The 19,800-nt window shown below is 34.5% G+C and overlaps 1 protein-coding gene across 1 annotated transcript in view; it reads right to left on the bottom strand.

Annotated features, from left to right (window-relative positions):
• Positions 1 to 10,519: 10,519 nt before the first annotated feature.
• The window catches only part of Cnbd1 (cyclic nucleotide binding domain containing 1), a 367,012-nt gene continuing 357,731 nt past the window's right edge, over positions 10,520 to 19,800 (bottom strand). Inside the window, exon 13 of the mRNA XM_085838485.1 lies at positions 10,520 to 10,654. Coding sequence (XP_085694611.1) covers positions 10,535 to 10,654 — 120 coding nt within the window. The 3' untranslated portion in view covers positions 10,520 to 10,534. The remainder of the gene's footprint in view (positions 10,655 to 19,800) is intronic.

The following is a 19,800-nucleotide window of genomic DNA, read 5'->3' as shown; positions in this document are numbered from 1 at the left end:
ACCCACATCATTGTTGTTTAATCTAGTTTATGCAGTCAAATGAAGTTACACTAATTCATTTCCTCTTTTCATATTTAATGTGCAAAATTTAATATGTTACTGCGATGACAACTAATTGAAATAAAACACGTGATGGAGAAAATATTTTTAAAAGGAAATTGTGAGCATACATTTTAAAGTTTGAATTAAGCTTGAATTATTGTAGTGATTATGCAGAATTAGTTCTCAAAAACTTGTTAAAGTCATGGGAGAGGGGCAAACATTATGAATAATGAGGTGGAAATGATATCATTATTTGAAAATAGAATGTCATATGACCAAGTGTTCACTTTGAATAACTAAACTTATTTTCATATTATTTCTAGAAACAAATTCCAAACATCTCATTGTTATGTTTCAAAAATAAATCCACAGGGAATCAAAATTTGAAATAATTAAAATAAAAATATACAAAAATTTTAAAAAGTCCAACAAATGTCTGTACTTGAATAAGGTTTTATTATAATACTTTAGGTTTCCTAAGATAGTATTACAATTACCCATAATGTACCTGTTTTTGTTGAAAGTATTTCCTGCTTAACAGTGAAGATATTCATATGCTATTTTTCGAATAAGCAACTTAACCAGTAGTTTCACATACTAGTATTCTCTAACAGAGTTTCATTCTTGACACTTGATTAAAAAAATACTGACATCTTGGAGCCTTCCAAGGATAGAGCAAAGAATCAGAAAATAAAAAAGGGAGCTGCTCTGCTCAGTAGAGATTTGAGCTGTGTATTCCTAATTGCAGAGATATTTAACATATTATGTATTTATTGACAGTAGTGCTTCTTTCCTTGAAGAGCCTGCTCAGTCTGACTCACATTGCTTTGGGTATATGCTTGTTTTACATTGGTCCCCTATTAGATGGAGAGCTGACAGGGATTTATTTCTCAATCTATAGGCTGTTTAATTATTTTACTATGCAGAAGCATTTAATTCTATTCAAAGCCATTTGTGTTTTTTCCTATTATTTCCTAAACTGATTTATTCCTATCTTGAAAGGAATTGCCTTTGTGATTACCCTGAAATGATTCTCCTATACTTTCCTCTGGTAGAAACATTGTTCTGGTGTTACAGTAAGTTGCATAATAGTTTTGTCCAGAGAAAGAGAGAGAAATATTGGAGATCCAGCATTTTCAACACCTGAGTTGTTTTGGAAATTGTTCAAGAATCAGATAGCTATAGATTTCTATAGACCACTAGTGTTGTGTCTGATTCTTCTCTGCTCTTTTACTGGATTATATGTCATTTACAATGCAAGATAAGCTCAGTGTACACAAACCAATATTCATAATAAAGGACATAAATTGAATTAATGGGAAAAAAACACGATCCAATGCATAATTACTGAAAGGGATTTTTTTTTGAAATTCAATACATTTTATGATTAAAACTTGCATGAAAAGGAGTAACAGGATTATTCTCTATTGTTAAAAAATGATAATTATAAACTTGTGCCTATTAACTCTGAATACTGCAGTATTGTTAAAACAATTTAATTTCATTGTTCCAGACTTTCTTATTGATAATGTTTCTTTTTAATTTCTTATATAGTAAATTATATTACTTTACTATATGTTTTTCCTCCTGTTCTTCATGTGGGTCATGTGTTATTTCATTTATATCCATATTTAAATATTAGATCATTTGAATATTTGTCATTTTACTGTATAAAAAAGTAACTTTACTGTATCACCTCTATCAGTTACACCACTTTATTTTTCTTCTTTATGTAATATTACATGTCATGTTGGTTATTTATATTTTACTTCCTCAAGAAATATGAATCCATATTATTTAGTATTTACTATATACATGGGTCAATGAAAACGTTTTGTAAACATTAAGACATTAGGTCTTCACTAGAGATTGTAGTGGATGTACTACCATATCCCCATTGTTTTCTAAATAAAGAAAAAATAATAATATTTTATAATTTTGTACCTGAAAAAAGCATCATATGATTTTTGTCCTTGACTCTCTTTATATCCTGCATTATTCGTGCTCATGGATTTTTATATGCTGAACTGGTTGCATTCTTGCTATGAGATCAACATAATAACAATATATGTTCTTTTCAACATTCATTGTTCTCAAAAGAGACACATAGACCAGTGGAATAGAAAGTCAGATGTTATGCAATTAATTTGTGCACTTTTGCCAGTTGATTTCTAGCTGATCTATGATTTAAACTCATTCATTCTAAGCACCTAAGGAATCATTTGACCATTTTCATTGTTTTGTAAAGTATAACATAAAGTAAAACATTATTATATAAAAGACAACCACATTTTCATTTATCATCAGTGAACAAATCACAGGTAAAGAAAACATTTGCATGGATATCATTCCAAATAGAATATTCAATATTAGTCTACTGAATGTATATAAAATCTAAACAAAGAAAGCCAAAAAAATCTTAGTTCATAGCCACACTTTATGTGAAATTAATTCATGGACTATACCGTTATGAAACATTCATTGCCCCATAATCAATTTCCCTACAATTAGCTTAGAGCATCAATAACAGAAACATCCACACCAAATTCTTTCTTACATAGAGTTTCCTAGGATAGGAGACTGAAGCTCTAGGTTGTTCATGAGATTGAATGTGTGAATGTTTCTCAGGGCTTTGTTGCCATCCTAAGGCTTAGTCATTTGGCTTTTGTTGTTATTGTTGTTGTTTTGATTTTGTTTTGGGGGTTTTAATTTACAATTAATCTAAGTATAATTTATAATAATTTATAAATTTATAATTTATTTATTCATCATTTTATTTGTTTACATTTCAAATGATATCCCCCTTCCTGGTTACTCTTCCACAACTCCCCCATCCCATCTGCCCGGCAGTAAAGGGCAGATGGGATGGGGGAGTTGTGGAAGAGTAACCAGGGGTGCTCGTCTACTCACTCACCCACTCCAGCCTCACTGCCCTAGCATTCCCCTTCACTAGTGAATCAAACTTCCAAAGGACCAAGGGCTTCTCCTACTATTGAAGTCAAATAAGGCCATCCTCTTCTACATAAGTATCTGCACCCATGGATTCCTCCATGTATATTCTTTGGTTGGTGGTTTAGTCTCTGGGAGCTCTGAGTGGTCTAGTTATTTGATATTGTTTTTCCCATGGGGTTGTAATCCCCTTCAGCTCCTTCTGACCTTCACCTAGCTCTTCCATTTGAGTCCCCTATTCAGTCTGATGGTTTGCTGTGAATATCAGCATCTGTATTGGTCAGGTGCTGGTAGAACAACATCTCAGCAAACCAGGTTCCTGTCAGCAAGTGCTTCTTGGCAATAGCACTAGTGCTGGGGTTCGATGACTACAGATTGGATGGATCCCTAGAAGGCTATGGTCTATGACCTTTCCTTCAGTCTTTGTTCCATTTTTTTTGTCCATGTCTTCCCTTTGGATAAGAAGCCAGTTCACAATCCACAAGGTGACTAGGTTAAGTTTTTGCTGTTGTCCCAAAGCCTAGTTTCTTTGCCACAGGCTTCTGTCACACCCATTTGGGACATTTGATCATCTTTCCTAGAGAGGAAAGGAGGATGATAGGCTGAGATGAAATGAGAATTGAGAGAAGGAAAAAGAGGGGATGAGTCAAGATTTACCATAGAGAACTTTTTTTCTTCTAAGATCTATTCTTAGAAATAATGCTGTGAAGTGCTCTGAACTTTTACAAAGCATAATACACACTGAGGGAAAATATGGGACTCCCCGTTCCTTATTAAATCATGTTACCATGAATGAAAACTGCATTAGATTTTTAGTGAAAAATGACAAAATCTTTTTCATTACTGTTCATTCTTTATGAAAGGAAAACATTGTTTGTTTAATCTCTGATTTACAAATTCTTACAGTCTTGACAATTTAATGCAAATACATGGTTTAAAAGAAAAATAGAAACTTCTGGTTTGCTCCAGAAATGTAAGCAGTCCCATACCCACACCTATGCTACAGCCTGAGTGCTTTCCAGGAGGTCTGAAGTAACCAAAGACATTGGTGAGAATTTTATGCAAATATCCACCCCAGGTGGGACACCCACACCTGTTGGGACACCAACAGAGCCCAGCTGACAGCGGACTTTCTCTACCAGCTCCATCTTCCTTCCAGGGAAGTTACCTACCTAGACCAGATCTGTGGGCTCAATACCTGCCTACAAGCTACAGCTTGCATGATTCCCATGAAGTTCTCCATACCAAAGACACGGGATATATGTTGTAACCAGGGGCACAGGAGACCTGCTCTCACCAGAGACACAAGAGACTCATCCCAACTATGGATAGCATTGCCTGCCTCCAAGGAGATTGGTTCTAAACTATTTCATAGAGCTCCCCCTGCCTCCAAGGAGGCTGGCTCCAGTCAGAGACACCCAGACCAGTTAATACCAGAGATAACCAGATGGAGAGAGGCAAGTGCAAGATATCAAAAGCAACATAATCCAAAGCAAGTCAGCACCACCAGGACCCAGTTATCCCACCACAGCAATCCCTGGATACCTCAATATACCTGAAAAGTGAGATAATGACCAAAATTCCCATCTCATTATGATGATAGAGGCTTTTAAACGGATATAAATAATACCCAAGAAGAAATACTGGAAAACACAGGCAAATATGTAGAAACACTTAAAGAGGAAACAAATAAATCATTTAAGAATACAGGAAAACACAATCAAGCAGGTGAAGGAATTGAAAAAAAATGGTCCAAGAATTAAAAATAGAAATGCAAACAATAAAGAAAATACAAAGGGAGACAACCCCAGAGATGGAAAACTTAGGAAAGAGATCAGGAGTGACAGATGTGGGCATCACCAACAGAATAGAAGAGAAGAAAAGAGGATCTCAGGCATAGAAGATAACATACACAATATTAGCACATCAACCAAAGAAAATACAAAGTGTAAAAAGCTCCTGACAGACACTACCTCAGAGTAAAAGTCTGGAAAAATAAAAGCTTTGAAAGCAAATGGTCCCAAGAAACAAGCTGGAGTTGCCATTCTAATAACCAATAAAATAAACTTTCAACCTAAAGTTATCAAAGGAGATGGGGAAGGACACTTCATATTCATCAAAGCAAACATCCACTAAGAGGAAGTCTCAATTCTAAACCTCTCTGCCACAAATTCAAGGGCACCCATTTTTGTAAAAGAAATTTTACTAAAATTCAAAGCACTCATTGCCACTCAATAATAGTGGGAGACTTTAACACCTTACTCTCATCAATGGACAGGTCATTGAAACAGGAACTAAACAGAGACAATGAAACTAACAGAGTTTATGAACTAAATAGATTGAACAAATATATACAGAACATTTCAACCCAAAATAAGAGAATATACCTTCTCAGCACTTCATGGAACTAGCTCCAAAACTGATCAAATAATCAGACATAAAACAAGTTCTAACACAGAAGATTGAAACAATTCCATGTATTCTATGAGATCACGGGGCTAAGGCTAGAGTTCAATAACAACAAAAGCAACAGAAAGCCCATACACTCATGGAAATTCTCTGCTCAATAACTTGGTCATGGAGAAAATAAAGGAAGAAATAAAAGACTTTATAGAATCCAAACTAATATTGAATATATAAGAAGCACTTAAAGAAATATTCAAAGTTCTTAGTCATCAGAGAAATGCAAATTAAAATGACCCTGAGACAGAGCCTCAAGTAGAGGGACTGGATTACAAACCTAAAGTCATAATTTCTGACCCAGAATTCATCCTGTCTAAAAGAACTGCAGAGTAAAAATGGAGAAGATACTGAGGGAAGGGCCCAACTTGGATCCATCTCCTGGTGGAGCGGGGGAGGGGAGCATACCAAGGCCTGAAACTATTACAGATGTTATGATGTGCTTACAATTGGGAACCTGGCATAGCTGTCCTCTAAGAGGCCCTACCAGCAGTTAACTGATACAGACTCAGATATTTTCATGGAACCAATGGACAAAAGTGAAAAAAAAATTCCACACATTTGACAGCTTGAGGGCATAGAGCTTGGACAGATTTCTAAGGCTCCTATAGACTTTGTATTTTAACTCTATATACTCATGATAGTATAAACCACTTTACCATATCATCATTCTTCACATTTGTAGATGATCAGGAATCATCTCTACTTAATTTATAATGCAACAGCTCAACATGCACTCCAGGTAGCAATTTGTCTATGATCTGATGTATTTTCATCAGTTTGGAATCATCAATGACTGAAAAGAATTGTACCAAGGACTACATTATTCATAAAGGGAAGGTGAAACAGCACATAAGAGCAGAAATTAAAACAAAAGCCATATAATTGTAGTAAAGCACCCATTGTTTAGTGTGTTTCCAGACAGCAACAAAAAAAAACCTATCTTACCATGGAGAATCAGATCATGTGACATAACTAGAATTTTTGTTTCCTTTCCTTTTAGGAATACTCTGAAGACTCTATTGATTAGTTTGTAGTGGACTACACATCATTTTATGTTTGTTATAAAAATAAAAGAATTGACTAAACTATTAATCTATGTGCCTTCATTCCTATGTACATAAAATGACAGTAGAAACTTTTTCATGCACTGTTTAAATTAAAAAAATTAATTATGTTTGCATATATGTCTCTGTGTATATATTTATGTTCATGAATTCAAGGCTTCTGAATGCAAAAGGAGTGTGTTTGATTCTCTGAACCTCAATGTTACAGGGGGTTAAAGTCTGACTGACAATTTTTGAATGACATTTTGATTTTCTGTAAGACTAGAAAATGCCACTCATCACTGAGCAATCTTTCTCGCCCTGAAATTTAACATTTTTGATGGTGAAATTATAATGCTTTCGTGTAGCCTCCCCTGTCCCAGCCTTAATAGTTTCATTGTTTACACCTGGATGGAGCTTCCTGCTCAATCATCCTACTGTGAATTCCTGTTCCTATTTCTAATTCATCTGACGTGTTATCAGTAAGAAAATTCTTTAAGATTTGAAAAAGTTAACATAGAAGTAGTTAGGAATGTATGTGTGTGTGTGTGTGTGTGTGTTTAAGTATAGATATACATGCATATGTACATACATAGACACATACATACATCTGCACCCATATGGATACATACTATATCTCCAGTATTGTCTCTAGAATAATGGCTTATTCTCTGAAAACTGAATACTGCAACCATATAAACAGATTTGAGGTCCTACAGAATTTGAAGTTATGCAGACTTCAAGAGTTCAGTACCCAATGTCCTTTATCTATGTACATGTCTGTGACTACCCAGAAGTCAAAGTTAAGACTTATGGCTGAATAGGTGTCAGTTGGTCTAAACCCATGAAAACATCTTGATATAAAAACCTTAGAATCATATTTTCTCTTTATTAAATACTGGCCTAAGACTTTCCATTTTTATCTTCTAAAAATATCTGAATGTTTTCCTCTCTTTCTAGCATTGCTTATTTCAGTTAATGTGATTTTTTCTTGTGTCTGTGCTTTTAAGTTTTCCGTTTGTGTGATCTTCATAAAAAACTAATAATATTGGATTATTTCATTACATAAATTCACTCCTACATTCACTGAGTAGTAGTTCTCATAGTAAAAAAAAAAAAATGTAAGTCTAAAGTGTTGCAGCTATGCCTAACTATAATATCAATGTCACTTGACACAGAGTATATAGCTAGTGTATCCAGTAAGAAATGGAAATGAGGCCAGGCGGTGGTGGTGCACGCCTTTAGTCCCAAAACAAAACAAAACAAAACAAATGGAAATGAAGCCACATTTTCAAAAAGTAAAACCTTTAAGATAAAAACAAAAGACCATTTAGCATACAATGAGGATTTTTGTGACTTGGACAAGTGATAGGTTCCATATTCTGACCTTATCACTTGGAACATCATTTTCTTCTGTTTCCGGGAGTTCACTTCTGTTTTAAACATGGCCCTGGAAGGAAAGGTCCAAACCTCCAGTGCAGTTGCTCTTTTAAGTTACACAGTGCTCCATATCCCTCTGCTAGACAGTTTCTCTTCCTTAGAAGTAGTATTTTACTCTAAAGACCAAATAATTTACTCATGAAATCATTGCTTAAAATTTAATTTTAGGAACTATTCCCTGAATGACAACATGGCTCTCACTGTATGTTTATAGCTGTGTTTATAACATAATTCCATATTCTTTTCTTATTTTTTTACACATGGATTAATCTAAAGAGAAGGGTCCATGGGCTCATTATATTTCAATTTAATGCAAGGCACAATATATGGGTTATATAAATGTTGTATAAGTGACACATAATCATTATAAATGTTATAGGAATCTTAGCTAGTAATATCTGCTGTTTCTTCTCCTAAAATTATAAGATATTTACTTCTTAGGGGATTGTTTGGATTCTGGGCATGTTGGTGCATAGCTGTAATTCTACCACTGCAGATTTTAATTTCAAGACTAGCATATACTCAAAAATGAGATCAGGGTCAATATAAACTTGCTAACCAAATCTTAAAGAGAAAAGTTAAAAGGATCCTGTCAGCAAAATCTTGCTGGCATATGCAATAGTGTCTTCGTTTGGTGGCTGATTATGGGATGGATCCCTGGGTGGGACAGTCTCTGGATGGTCCTTCCTTCCCTCTCAGCTCCAAACTTTGTCTCTGTAACTCCTTCCATGTGTATTTTGTTCCCAATTCTAAGTAGGAATGAAGTATCCACACTTTGGTCTTCCTTCTTCTTGAGTTTCATGTGCTTTGCAAATTGTATCTTGGGTATTCTAAGTTTCTGGGCTATATCCACTTATCAGTGAGTGTATATCATGTGAGTTCTTATGTGATTGGGTTACCTCAATCAGGATGATATCCTTCAGATCCATCCATTTGCCTAAGAATTTCATAAATTCATTGTTTTTAATAGCTGAGTAGTACTGCATTGTGTAAATGTAACGCAGAAGTGGGTGTTCACAGTCATCTATTAGATGGAACACCGGGCCCCCAATGAAGGAGCTAGAGAAAGTACCCAAGAAGCTGAAGGGATCTGCAACCCTATAGGAGGAACAACAATATGAACTAACCAGTACCCCCAGAGCTCGTGTCTCTAGCTGCATATGTAGCAGAACATGGCCTAGTCGGCCATCATTGGGAGGAGAGACCCTTGGTCTTGCAAAGATTATATGCCCCAGTACAGGAAATGCAAGGGCCAGGAAGCAGGAGAGTATGGGTTGGGAAGCAGGGCGGGGGGGGGGGGTATAGGGGACTTTCGGGGTAGCATTTGAAATGTGAATGAAGGAAATATCTAATAAAAAATTGTTTTAAAAATGTTAAAAGCATGCAAATAAAATAAAATAAAATAAAAATCTGGCTTGAAATCATTGGGAAAATTTGAAAATGTTTTATGTTTGAGACATTTGTCATACAAAAATAGTGTTATAAAAATTTGAGTTTCATATATAGAGAAATTTGCTTTCAAATTCTATTCCAGTTGAATTGTTATTGAGTTAATTGAGTGCTTCTAAGTAAGGATAAGGATAGAAATGAATTTTTGTGTATGTATATATTCATCTTTACTTTCACCATAATCATTTCTGCTTATATTAGAAAATTTTACATATTATATGAATGAAAAATTACAGTGAGGTACATAGTATAGAACTAGAAAAATAATTTTAAATGTAAAATTCTTAAATATAAAATGGTTTTATGTAGAAGATATTATAAAAATTAGAAGTATCCATTGTACAAAGAACATACATGAAAATGGCAAGAAAGTGGAAGAGTTGTAAAAATAAATTGTTACTGGGATAATTTAGAATAGTAAGATTCAATAAAAATGATCCAATTTTAATAGGTAGAAATTCTTATTTCTTACACACAGTATCTAGCAAAAAGTGAATAGACTGTGCTTCGTAATTCTAAGATTTTAATCAAAACTGCTGTGTTTAAAGGAAAATGTGGGTTTTTTTTGTTTTGTTTTGTTTTTTGTTTGTTTGTTTGTTTGTTTGTTTCAAGACAGCGTTTCTCTGTGTAGCCCTGGCTGTCCTGGAACTTACTCTGTAGAAGAGGCTGCCCTCAAACTCAGAAATCCACCTTCTTCTGCATCCCAAGTGCTGGGATTAAAGGCGTGCACCACCACTTCCCAGCAAGGAAAATGTTTTTATTGTCATATGCAGTACAATGAAATAAAATGTGGTATTTTATTTAAATATCTCTACTTAGGATTTCTGTGTAGGAAAATATTTTACTTAAAACTTTGGAGTCCTTTAAAATCATTGTTATGGAAGATACCACTCATTTTCATTTGTGATATACTATCTCACAGTGGAAAACCTATGACAATATAAAAACCATTTACTTACACCAAGCAAATATATTGAGAAGTAATATTTAACTAAACAACTAGAAAGATTATTACTATCTGTTGTAGAAAATAAAATAAATATAGTTCTATATAAGATTATAACTCTGTAAAGCAATTCTAAAAAAAAAATAAAATAAAAAGGCAAAAAGCAGTTTGATATTAAAGATGGACTCTAAAACGACTTGTATCATGAGTAACTGATAAGAGGTTTCTTGAGATTCTTAGGGAATGTTGGCCAATAGTGTTCCCATCTTCCAAAGCCAGGAAGAACTCCATTACTCTGCAAGATTCTTTGAATTGTCTTATTCTATAAAGAGAAAAAATATTAATAATCAGTCCTACCATATTTAAACATTGACATGATAATATTAACAGCATACATTTTACAACAAGCAATAAAAATCATAGACCTTTTAATGGAGTAAGTTTTATATGGACAGAATATATAAAATGAATAATTTCATAAAATTTTGTGCATTAAACTTCTCAGTAAAACTTGTTTTAATACTCAAAAAATTACAGAGAAAAAAAAGTAAAACTAAATTTACAATGCCTGCTTTTGTCTTCCTGTTACTGATAAGTAGATTAAAAAGTAATTAATTGATATATTCTTATGATTCCTATTATTTTTTAAAATTGCATTTATTGTGTACATATGTAGATATAAAAGTGTGTATTATGTGCACTCATGCAGATGTGTTTGTGTGTGTGTGTGTGTGTGTCTGTCTGTCTGTCTATCTGTTTGTATGTTTCGAGTACATTCTTTGGTAGTCAGTACTCTCCTTCTTCCATATTGCTCCAAGACCCCCAACACAGATCGTTGAGCTTGGTGACAAACATCATTACCTGCTGAGCCATGTTGTAAACTCTGTAACTTCTCAAGACCACTAACTTTTAAAATTTCTAGAAATGACTGACATTAACTTTTGTTTCTTTTATCAATGAATCTAATCATTTTACATCATTTTCCCTGTGCTTTCTGCCCTACAAATTCTTTACTCCTCTTTGCTCTCCTTTCAACTCGCGCACACACACACATGTTTTGTAGGCTTTTCCCTGTCCAATTACGTTAGGGCAGCAGGAGGCCTGTGATTGGCAGAGATAAGAGAGGCAACTAAGAGATGGAGAGACACAGCATGTCAGGGAGAGGGGAAGGCCAGAATGGAGGCTTACCGTGAATCAGCACGGCTTTAACCCACCACAGGTAGTTATGATGTCATAAGGTTAGAATAATTGGGACAAAGCTTTTATCATTATCAATTGGTTCTGAAAGTATTTTATTGGCATCTTGTAAATTGAGAATTTATTGATACAGAAATCTGACTGGTTAATTATAAGCTTCGAGAGTTTTGATTTACTTGTTTACTGGAATGTGGTCCGCCCGTTGCCACCGGTAGCACGGGAAGCCTGCAGGTCTACATTTTAAAATTTCCTGCATACGCACATGGGCTCACGCGTGTATGTGTGTGTGTGTGTGTGTGTGTGCGTGTTCTTAAATTTATCATGCTCAATTTGTACATTTCTACTTGTGTATATGACTATTTCTAGCAGACATGATATTGGAAAACGATTTCTCCTACTCTCGGTATTCCTAATTGCCTACAATTCCTTGTGTAGGACTGAGGCCTTGTGTTTTTTACTCTGTCTACTATGCCATGTCTATTGTTGTTCTTATTCAACTTGTACTTAGGCAGTTTTAGTAGTGAAACCTTATGCTTATAGTTTCTGATATTACAAAGAGACAGATTGTCACAACAAACTTCTTGGTCCTCTGGATCTTAAAATCCTTCTTTTCACTCTTCATCAATTTTCCCTGAGCCTTAGATGCAGGCATTGTTTAACATTAAAATGCCTAATGCCTCATGGATGCCTCTGCATGATGCCTATTTAGAACATGTTCATAGGCCTTGAAATGTACCTGGCCAGTGCACTGAGTGGAGGCATGTAAGTGTGAGCTCTGAAAACACCCTCTGCAGCCTGGAACACTGTCATATTGTTAGCTGTGCAAGCCAGACTAAAGTGAGAGCAAATGGGAGCTGTGCTTTCCCTCCCTAGCCAGTCAGCTATAGTATGAACTTTTGTAGTTATATGTAGCAGGGGTTAAGTGTCATTTGTACAATGCATGGAATAATTTAATCTGAAAATGATGTTAATATTTTAAAAGCATATCTCATTCTATACCTGATTGTATTTTTATGTTGTTCTTTAAGAATCATATAATTAAGACCAGTGTAAAATAAATTTATTAGTAATCAAAGTGAATAGGGTTGTGTTACATAAAAATGTTCCATTTAACTCTTATAGCAACAGTATCATATGGAAAGATTTAGTTTTTAGAGAATCCTAAGGAATTTTTTGAATAAAAGTTTCTGACTTTCATGACTGATGTTAGTAACTGCATTACATATTGACTTAAATTAATATAATGATTAGATTTTAATTCTTAAATAAGAGATAGTTTCCAACTGGTAAAACAAAAGTTCATAAAAACAATTATGAAACCAATAATACTCAAGTTAGCATTAATTTAATATAAAAGACAATATAATTATGTTGAAACTATATCTGATCTCAACAAACTGAACATCGTTCATTTTATTATAGCACAACTTTGTTTTTTCTCATTTGTTTAATAAAGTAATACTATTGAGTTTAGTATGGTAATTTAATCTCTGTATCACAGCTCTTATTTGAGAGATTGTATGCTTTGTCTTTCTATGTATGCTATCATGAAATTATTTTCCATTCAGGTGCTTCAAATTATTCCTTATTAAATAACCAATTCTGTTTCCACAAAACCTTGAAATTTTTACAATTTACCTGAAATTGATTAGCAGAGTTTCTTGCGTAACTTGAAATTACCAATCCAAATATGCCAGAAGGATTTTATATTGTTTTTTCAAACTCAAAATAATAAGCACTATTTATATAAAGATGATAATAATAAGAGCTATGATATTCTTACAATGGGAGCTATACTTAGAAGTGTCCAGAAACCTGAGAATTCCCAAGTTAAGTCTCTAATAATTTATATGTCCAGCTGAATCCTTCAGTTCCATGGAAATGAAGTTCATATTTTAAACAAAGACCTAATTCTTTCTGGTGCCATAAAATAAGTATACAGTCATATAGAAGTGAATAGCGTCAAGATGATCATTTCATAGTTTAAAAAAAATAAGCCATGTACACAGGAGGAAGTATGTTGACCAATAGAGTCAGAAAATGTCAAAGAATTATATCAGTGCAAACCATAAAAAATATGGGCCATCATTCAGAAGAAGATACCAATAGCTTTGTGGAAGAAATATAGAATTGAATGGTATTTCTGTTTTTATTTATATTTCTTTTTAATACAATGATTAGTGGTTGCTTATCATAAAAGATACAATGTATGCAAAGAGAACAGCTGAACAGGAGTGCTGCTTCAGTAGATAATGCTAAGGCACTTCAGCACCAGTGTCTGTCTCCAAAGGCAATTAAGTTCCAAGGTCTACTTTAATTCTTTTCATCACTGTAATTGGACACCTGACGGAAAGCAGCTCTAAGGAGGAAGAGATAACATTGGTCCCAAGTTTAATAGTTAAAAAGAGTTATAATTCAATTCAGCAGGAAATAATGGAGTTGAATTTTAGGAAGCTTGTCACATCTAGTGTGCTACTAAAATAAATACATAAATAGAGAAACAAATAAATACCAAAAAAGCAAAACATAAAAAAGTAGAAATCTTATTGGTGAGGCTCCTTTTAGCACCTTCATTTATTTTGAAATTGATTTATTCAGCATGCTTTCCATGGGCTTGTGCCACACACCTTCAGTTTGCATCCTGTCAGTTAAACTCAGTTAAACCTCTCTGGAAATGTCTCCAAAGACATCAACAAAATCATATCTTCTAGATGGCTCTAAATACACTCAAGCAGACTACGGAAAATAACTATCATGATTACCTTACAAATGTCATTCTCCCATTGCCAAGGGAATATATTCACTTACAACATATAGGTAGACACTACTTGATGGTCAAATGCAGCAGAAATATAATATATCTTTAGAAAAAAGAGCAATCACTAAGAGATCCATTAATTTACTTATCCCAAAGTATTTAGAAAAAACAGGTTTTTTTGCTACAGTTAAGTACAACATCAGTACAGTTAGATGGTTCTCATTAGATTAATTTATTTTGATATAGTTATGATCTTTCAAGTGGATAGTTTTAGAGATTTATGTATATTTTAAGTTTTATCAATATTTGTCAATAAACCAAGAGGTGACAGTTCTCTGTAAAAAAGGAAAAGGAAAAAGAAAAAGGAAAAAAGAAAAGAAAAAGAAAAAGCAGCTCTTTTTAAAAATTTTTTTTATTATTATGTATTTTCCTGAATTACATTTCCAATGCTATCCCAAAAGGCCCCCATACCCTCCCCCCACTCCCCTACCCACCCATTCCCACTTTTTGGCCCTTGCGTTCCCCTATACTGGGGCATATAAAGTTTGCAAGTCCAATGGGCCTCTCTTTCCAGTGATGGCTTACTAGGCCATCTTTTGATACATATGCAGCTAGAGACAAGAGCATCTACGTTGCTTCCAGATTCTGGCTATTGATGTAAGGCTGCTATGAACATAGTGGAGCATGTGTCTTTGCAGGATATTGGAGCATCTATTGAGTATATGCCCAGTAGCAATAAAACTGGGTCTTCAGGTAGAACTATTTCAAGTTTTCTGAGAATCCTACAGACTGATTTCCAGAGTGGTTACACAACTTTGCCATCCCACTAGCCATGGAGGTGTCTTCTACTTTCTCCACATCCTCAACAATAAGTGCTATCCCTTAAGTTTCTTGTTTTTTGTTTTTATCTTAGCCATTCTGATTGTTGGAATGTAGAATCTCAGGCTTGTTTTGATTTGCCTTTCCCTGATGACTAAGGACAGTGAACATTTATTTAAGTGCTTCTTGGTCATTTGAGATTCCTCTACTGAGAATTCTCTGTGTTTAGATCTGTACACCATTTTACAATTCGGGTTTTTGGAGTTGAATTTATTGAGTTCTTTATATATTTTTTGATAGTATCCCTCTGTCCAATGTAGGGATTGTGTAGATCTTTTCCCAATCTGTAGGTTGCCATTTTTCCTATTACCAGTGTTCTTTGCCCTAAAGAAGCTTTTCCGTTTCAAGAGTTCCCATTTATGAATATTTGAGCTCAAAGCCTGAGCCACTGGTGTTCTGTTAAGAAGTTTTCTTACTATTCCAGTTCATTCAAGGCATTTCCCATTCTCTCTTCTATGAGATTCATCAAATCCAGTTTTATGTTGAGGTACTTGATCCACATGTACTTGAGCTTTGTGCAAGGTGGCAAATATTGTTCAATTTGCTTTCTTCTATATGCAGATTCTCATTTATGAATATTTGATCTCAATGCCTGAACTTTTATCAAATAATTAATTTATCACCAATTAGACCAGAACCATTTGTTGTAGATACTTCTTTTTTTCCACTGTATGGTGGTCTTTGTCAAACTTCAAGTTCAATAGGTGTGTCGGTTCATTTCTGGATCTTCTGTTCTATTCATTGATCAACCTGTCTATCGCTGGTGATTCCCTGGGAAGTTCTTTTATTGTTGAGAAATGTTTCCCTATCCTGGGGTTTGTTTTTCCATGTGAAGTTTAGAATTTCTCTTTCCATGTCTGGGAAGAATTGTGTTAGAATTTTGATGGAGATTGCATTGAACCTGTAGACTACTTTTGATATATGGATATTTTTACTATGTTAATCCTACTAATCCATGAACACGGGAGATCTTTAAATCTTCTGAGGACTTCTTTGATTTCTTTCTTCAGGAACTTGAAGTTTTTGTCATACAGGCCTTTCTCTTGCTTGGTTAGAATTACCCCAAGATATTTTAAATATGTTATGCTATTTGTGGCTATTGTGAAAGATGCTGTTTCCATAATTTCTTTCTCAGCTCTTTTATCATTTGTGAAAAGAAGTGCTACTGATTCCTTTGACTTAATGTTGTTACCACCCATGTTGCTGAATGAGCTTATCAGCTGTAGGAGTTCTTTGGTAGAAATTTTGCTGAACTTTTGTTTACTATCATATTATCCATCAATAGTGATATATTGATTTCTTTCTTTTCTTGATCTCCTTTTCTTGTCTAATTCCTGTAACTATAACTGCAAGTTTAATATGAAAATAATAGTTAGAGAGTGTACAACCTTGTCTTGTCCCTAATTTTAGTGGAATTGCTTTATGTTTCTCTCTAATTAAGTTGATGTTGGCTATTGGGTTGCTGCACATACTTGTATTATATTATGCCATTATTTCTAATCTCCCCAAGACTTTTTAACATGAAGGAGTGTTGACATTTTGTCATAGACTTTTCAGCATTTAACGAAATGATCATGTGATTCCTCCATTTCAGTTTGTTTATATATTATAATTGCAATAAAGCCTACTTGATCATGATGAATGATGTTGTTGATGTGTTCTTGGATTCAGTTTGCAAGGACTTTATACACAATAAATAATAAATAAATACACATTTTTGTGTCAATGTTCTAAAGTTCTTTCTTTGTTGAGTCTTTGTGCTGATTAGGTATCAGAATAACTGTAGCTTTATAAAATGCATTAGGTAGTGATCCTTCTGCTTCTACTTTGTGGAATAGTTTGAGAAATATTCCTCTTAGCTCTTCTTTGAAAGTCTGGTAGTATTCTGCACTAAAACCATCTGGCCCTGGGCTCTTTTGTTGTTGCTGTTGGTTGGTTGGTTTGGTTTTGGTTTTGGTTTTGATATTGGTTTTGGTTTTGGTTTTGGTTTTTATTTTGATTTTGGTTTTTATGGGTTTTGTGGGTTTTTTGTTTGTTTTTTTGTTTTTGTTTATTTTGTATTTTTGGGGGGGTGGTTAGGTTTTATTTTTGGTTTGGGTTTTTTGTTGTTTTTTTGTTTTGTTTTGTGTTTTTTGGTTATTTGTTTTTGTTTTTTGTTTTTGTTTTTTTGGGTTTTATTGGGGGTTGGGTTTCTGGGGGGTTGGGAGGATTTGTGGGGGTTGGTTTTTTTGGTTTTCTTTTGGTATTTTTGGGTTTGGGTATTTTATTTTGGGGGGGGGAGTTTTGGGCTTTGGGGGTTATTTTGGTTTTGGGGGGGTTGGGGGGTGTTTTGGGATCTTAGGGAGTTTGTTTTTTGGGTCTTTTTTTGAGTTTTTGGTTCTTTTGTTTTTTGAGTTTTTTTGGGGGGTTTGGGTTTTTTTTTGTTTCTTTGGTTCTTTGGGGTTTTTTTTTTCGGTTTTTCGTGGGGGTAGGGTTTTTTTGTTTTTTGTTTTATTTTGGTTTTGGGGTCTTGGGGGGGGTTGGGTTTTTTGGAATTTTTGTTTTCTTGGGAGGGGTTGATTTTTTTGTTTGTTTGTTTGGTTGGTTTTTGGGTTTTTTTTTGCTTTTTTGGGTTTTTTTGTTTTTTTTTAGTTTTTTAGGGGGGTTGGTTTTGGGGAGTTTTTTTTGAGGGGGTTGGGTTTTTTGTGTTTTGTTTGTTTGTTTGTTTGTTTGGGGGGTTTTGGGGGTTTTGGGGGGTGGTTTGTTTTTGTTTTTGTTTTGGGAGGATTTTGGTTTTTTATCAGTTTTTTGGGGGGGGTTGGGGTTTTGGGGGGAACTTTTTGGGGGTTTTCGGTTTTTGTTTTTTTGTTTTTTTGTTTTGTTTTGGGGTTTTTTGAGGATTTTTAGTGTTGGGGGTTGGGGGGTTTGGGTTTTGGGAGGGTTTGGGGGGGTTTGGGTTTTTTTGGTTTGGGTTTTTTTTGGGGGGTCTTGGGGGGGGTTGGGTTTTTTTTTGGGTTGGGGGTTTTGGTTTGGGTTTGGGTTTTGGTTTTGGTTTGTTTTTTTGGTTTTGGTTTTGTTTTGCTTTTGCTTTTGTTTTTGGTTTTTGGTTGGGAGTTTTTTAATGACTGCTTCTATTTCATTACTAATTAAGAGACTGTTTATGAAGTTACCTCACATTGATTTTACTTTAGTACATGTTATCTACCTGCAATGTAATACATTTCATTTAGATTTTCCAGTTTTGTCTAGTATAGTCTTTTGAGTAAGACTTGGTATTTTTTTAATTTTTGAAAAATTTCTTCAGTTTCTGTTTTTATGTCACTCTTTTCATTTCTGACTTTCTAATTTTTTTTTTTTTTTCTGAGACAGGGTTTCTCTGTGTAGCCCTGGCTGTCCTGGAACTCACTTTGTAGACCAGGCTGGCCTCAAACTCAGAAATCCGCCTGACTCTGCCTCCCAAGTGCTGGTATTAAAGGCATTTGCCACCACCACCCGGCCATTTCTGACTTTCTAAATGTGGATAATGTCTCTGAGCCTTTAGTTACTTTGGCTAAGGATTTTTCTATCTTGTTGATTTTCTCAAAGAACCATCTTTTGGTATTGTTGAGTTGTTGTATTGTTCCCTTTATTTCTGCTTGGTTTATTTCAGTCCTGACTTTGACTATTTCCTATCAAAAATTTTTACACAAGGTAAAAGTCTCTAAAAACTACACGAAGCTTACCAACTCATAGATTTAGAAGCATAAAACTGGAAGAGTAAAAACAAATAAATGAAACCAAAATGTATGTGCATGCAAATCAAAATAAAACTATTGAAAAGCAAAGCCTAAATTGGGTCCAAGTTAGGACAAAGAATTATAGGTAACTAATAACTATTGAAAGAGAGAATTAGTATGTCCAAGGCATGAGTCTCCTGTTGATAATGCAATACAAAGTGGTCAGCCTGAAACCATGAATTCACGGCAATACTAAGCATACTCAGAGAGCTGTATTTATATACTTATACATATATAAATATGAATGAAACAAAACCAAGCAAGGAAAAAGAGACTATCAACTTCAGAGTGAGTATATATGGGAAATGAAATTGATATCAGAGGCAGCATAGGAGGGATTGTAGATGAAGAAATGGTAGGAAGAGTGTTGTTAATATATTTTCAATAAAAATTTGAAATTTTAGGTCCAGGCAGTGGTGGAATGTCTTTCATCCCAGCACTTGGGAGGCAGAGGCAGGCAGATTTCTTAGTTCAGGGCCAGCCTGGTTTACCAGAGTGAGTTCCAGGACAGCCAGGTCTATACAAAGAAACTCTGTCTCAAAAAACCAAAAAAAAAAAAAAAAAATTGAAATTTTATTTTATTTTTTTTTATAATTTATTTTTTATTAGTTATTTTCCTCGTTTACATTTTCAATGCTATCCCAAAAGTCCCCCATACCCACCCTCCCAATCCCCTACCCACCCACTCCCCCTTTTTGGCCCTGGGGTTCCCCTGTACTGGGGCATATAAAGTTTGCAAGTCCAATGGGCCTCTCTTTGCAGTGATGGCCAACTAGGCCATCTTTTGATACATATGCAGCTAGAGACAAGAGCTCCAGAGTACTGGTTAGTTCATATTGTTGTTCGACCTATAGGGTTGCAGTTCCCTTTAGCTCCTTC

Source organism: Mus caroli, unplaced genomic scaffold, assembly GCF_978045245.1.
Source record: "Mus caroli unplaced genomic scaffold, Mus_caroli_1 scaffold_6, whole genome shotgun sequence".
NCBI lineage: Eukaryota > Metazoa > Chordata > Mammalia > Rodentia > Muridae > Mus > Mus caroli.
Note: the sequence above shows the minus strand (reverse complement) of the source record. Positions and strands in the feature narration are given on the sequence as shown.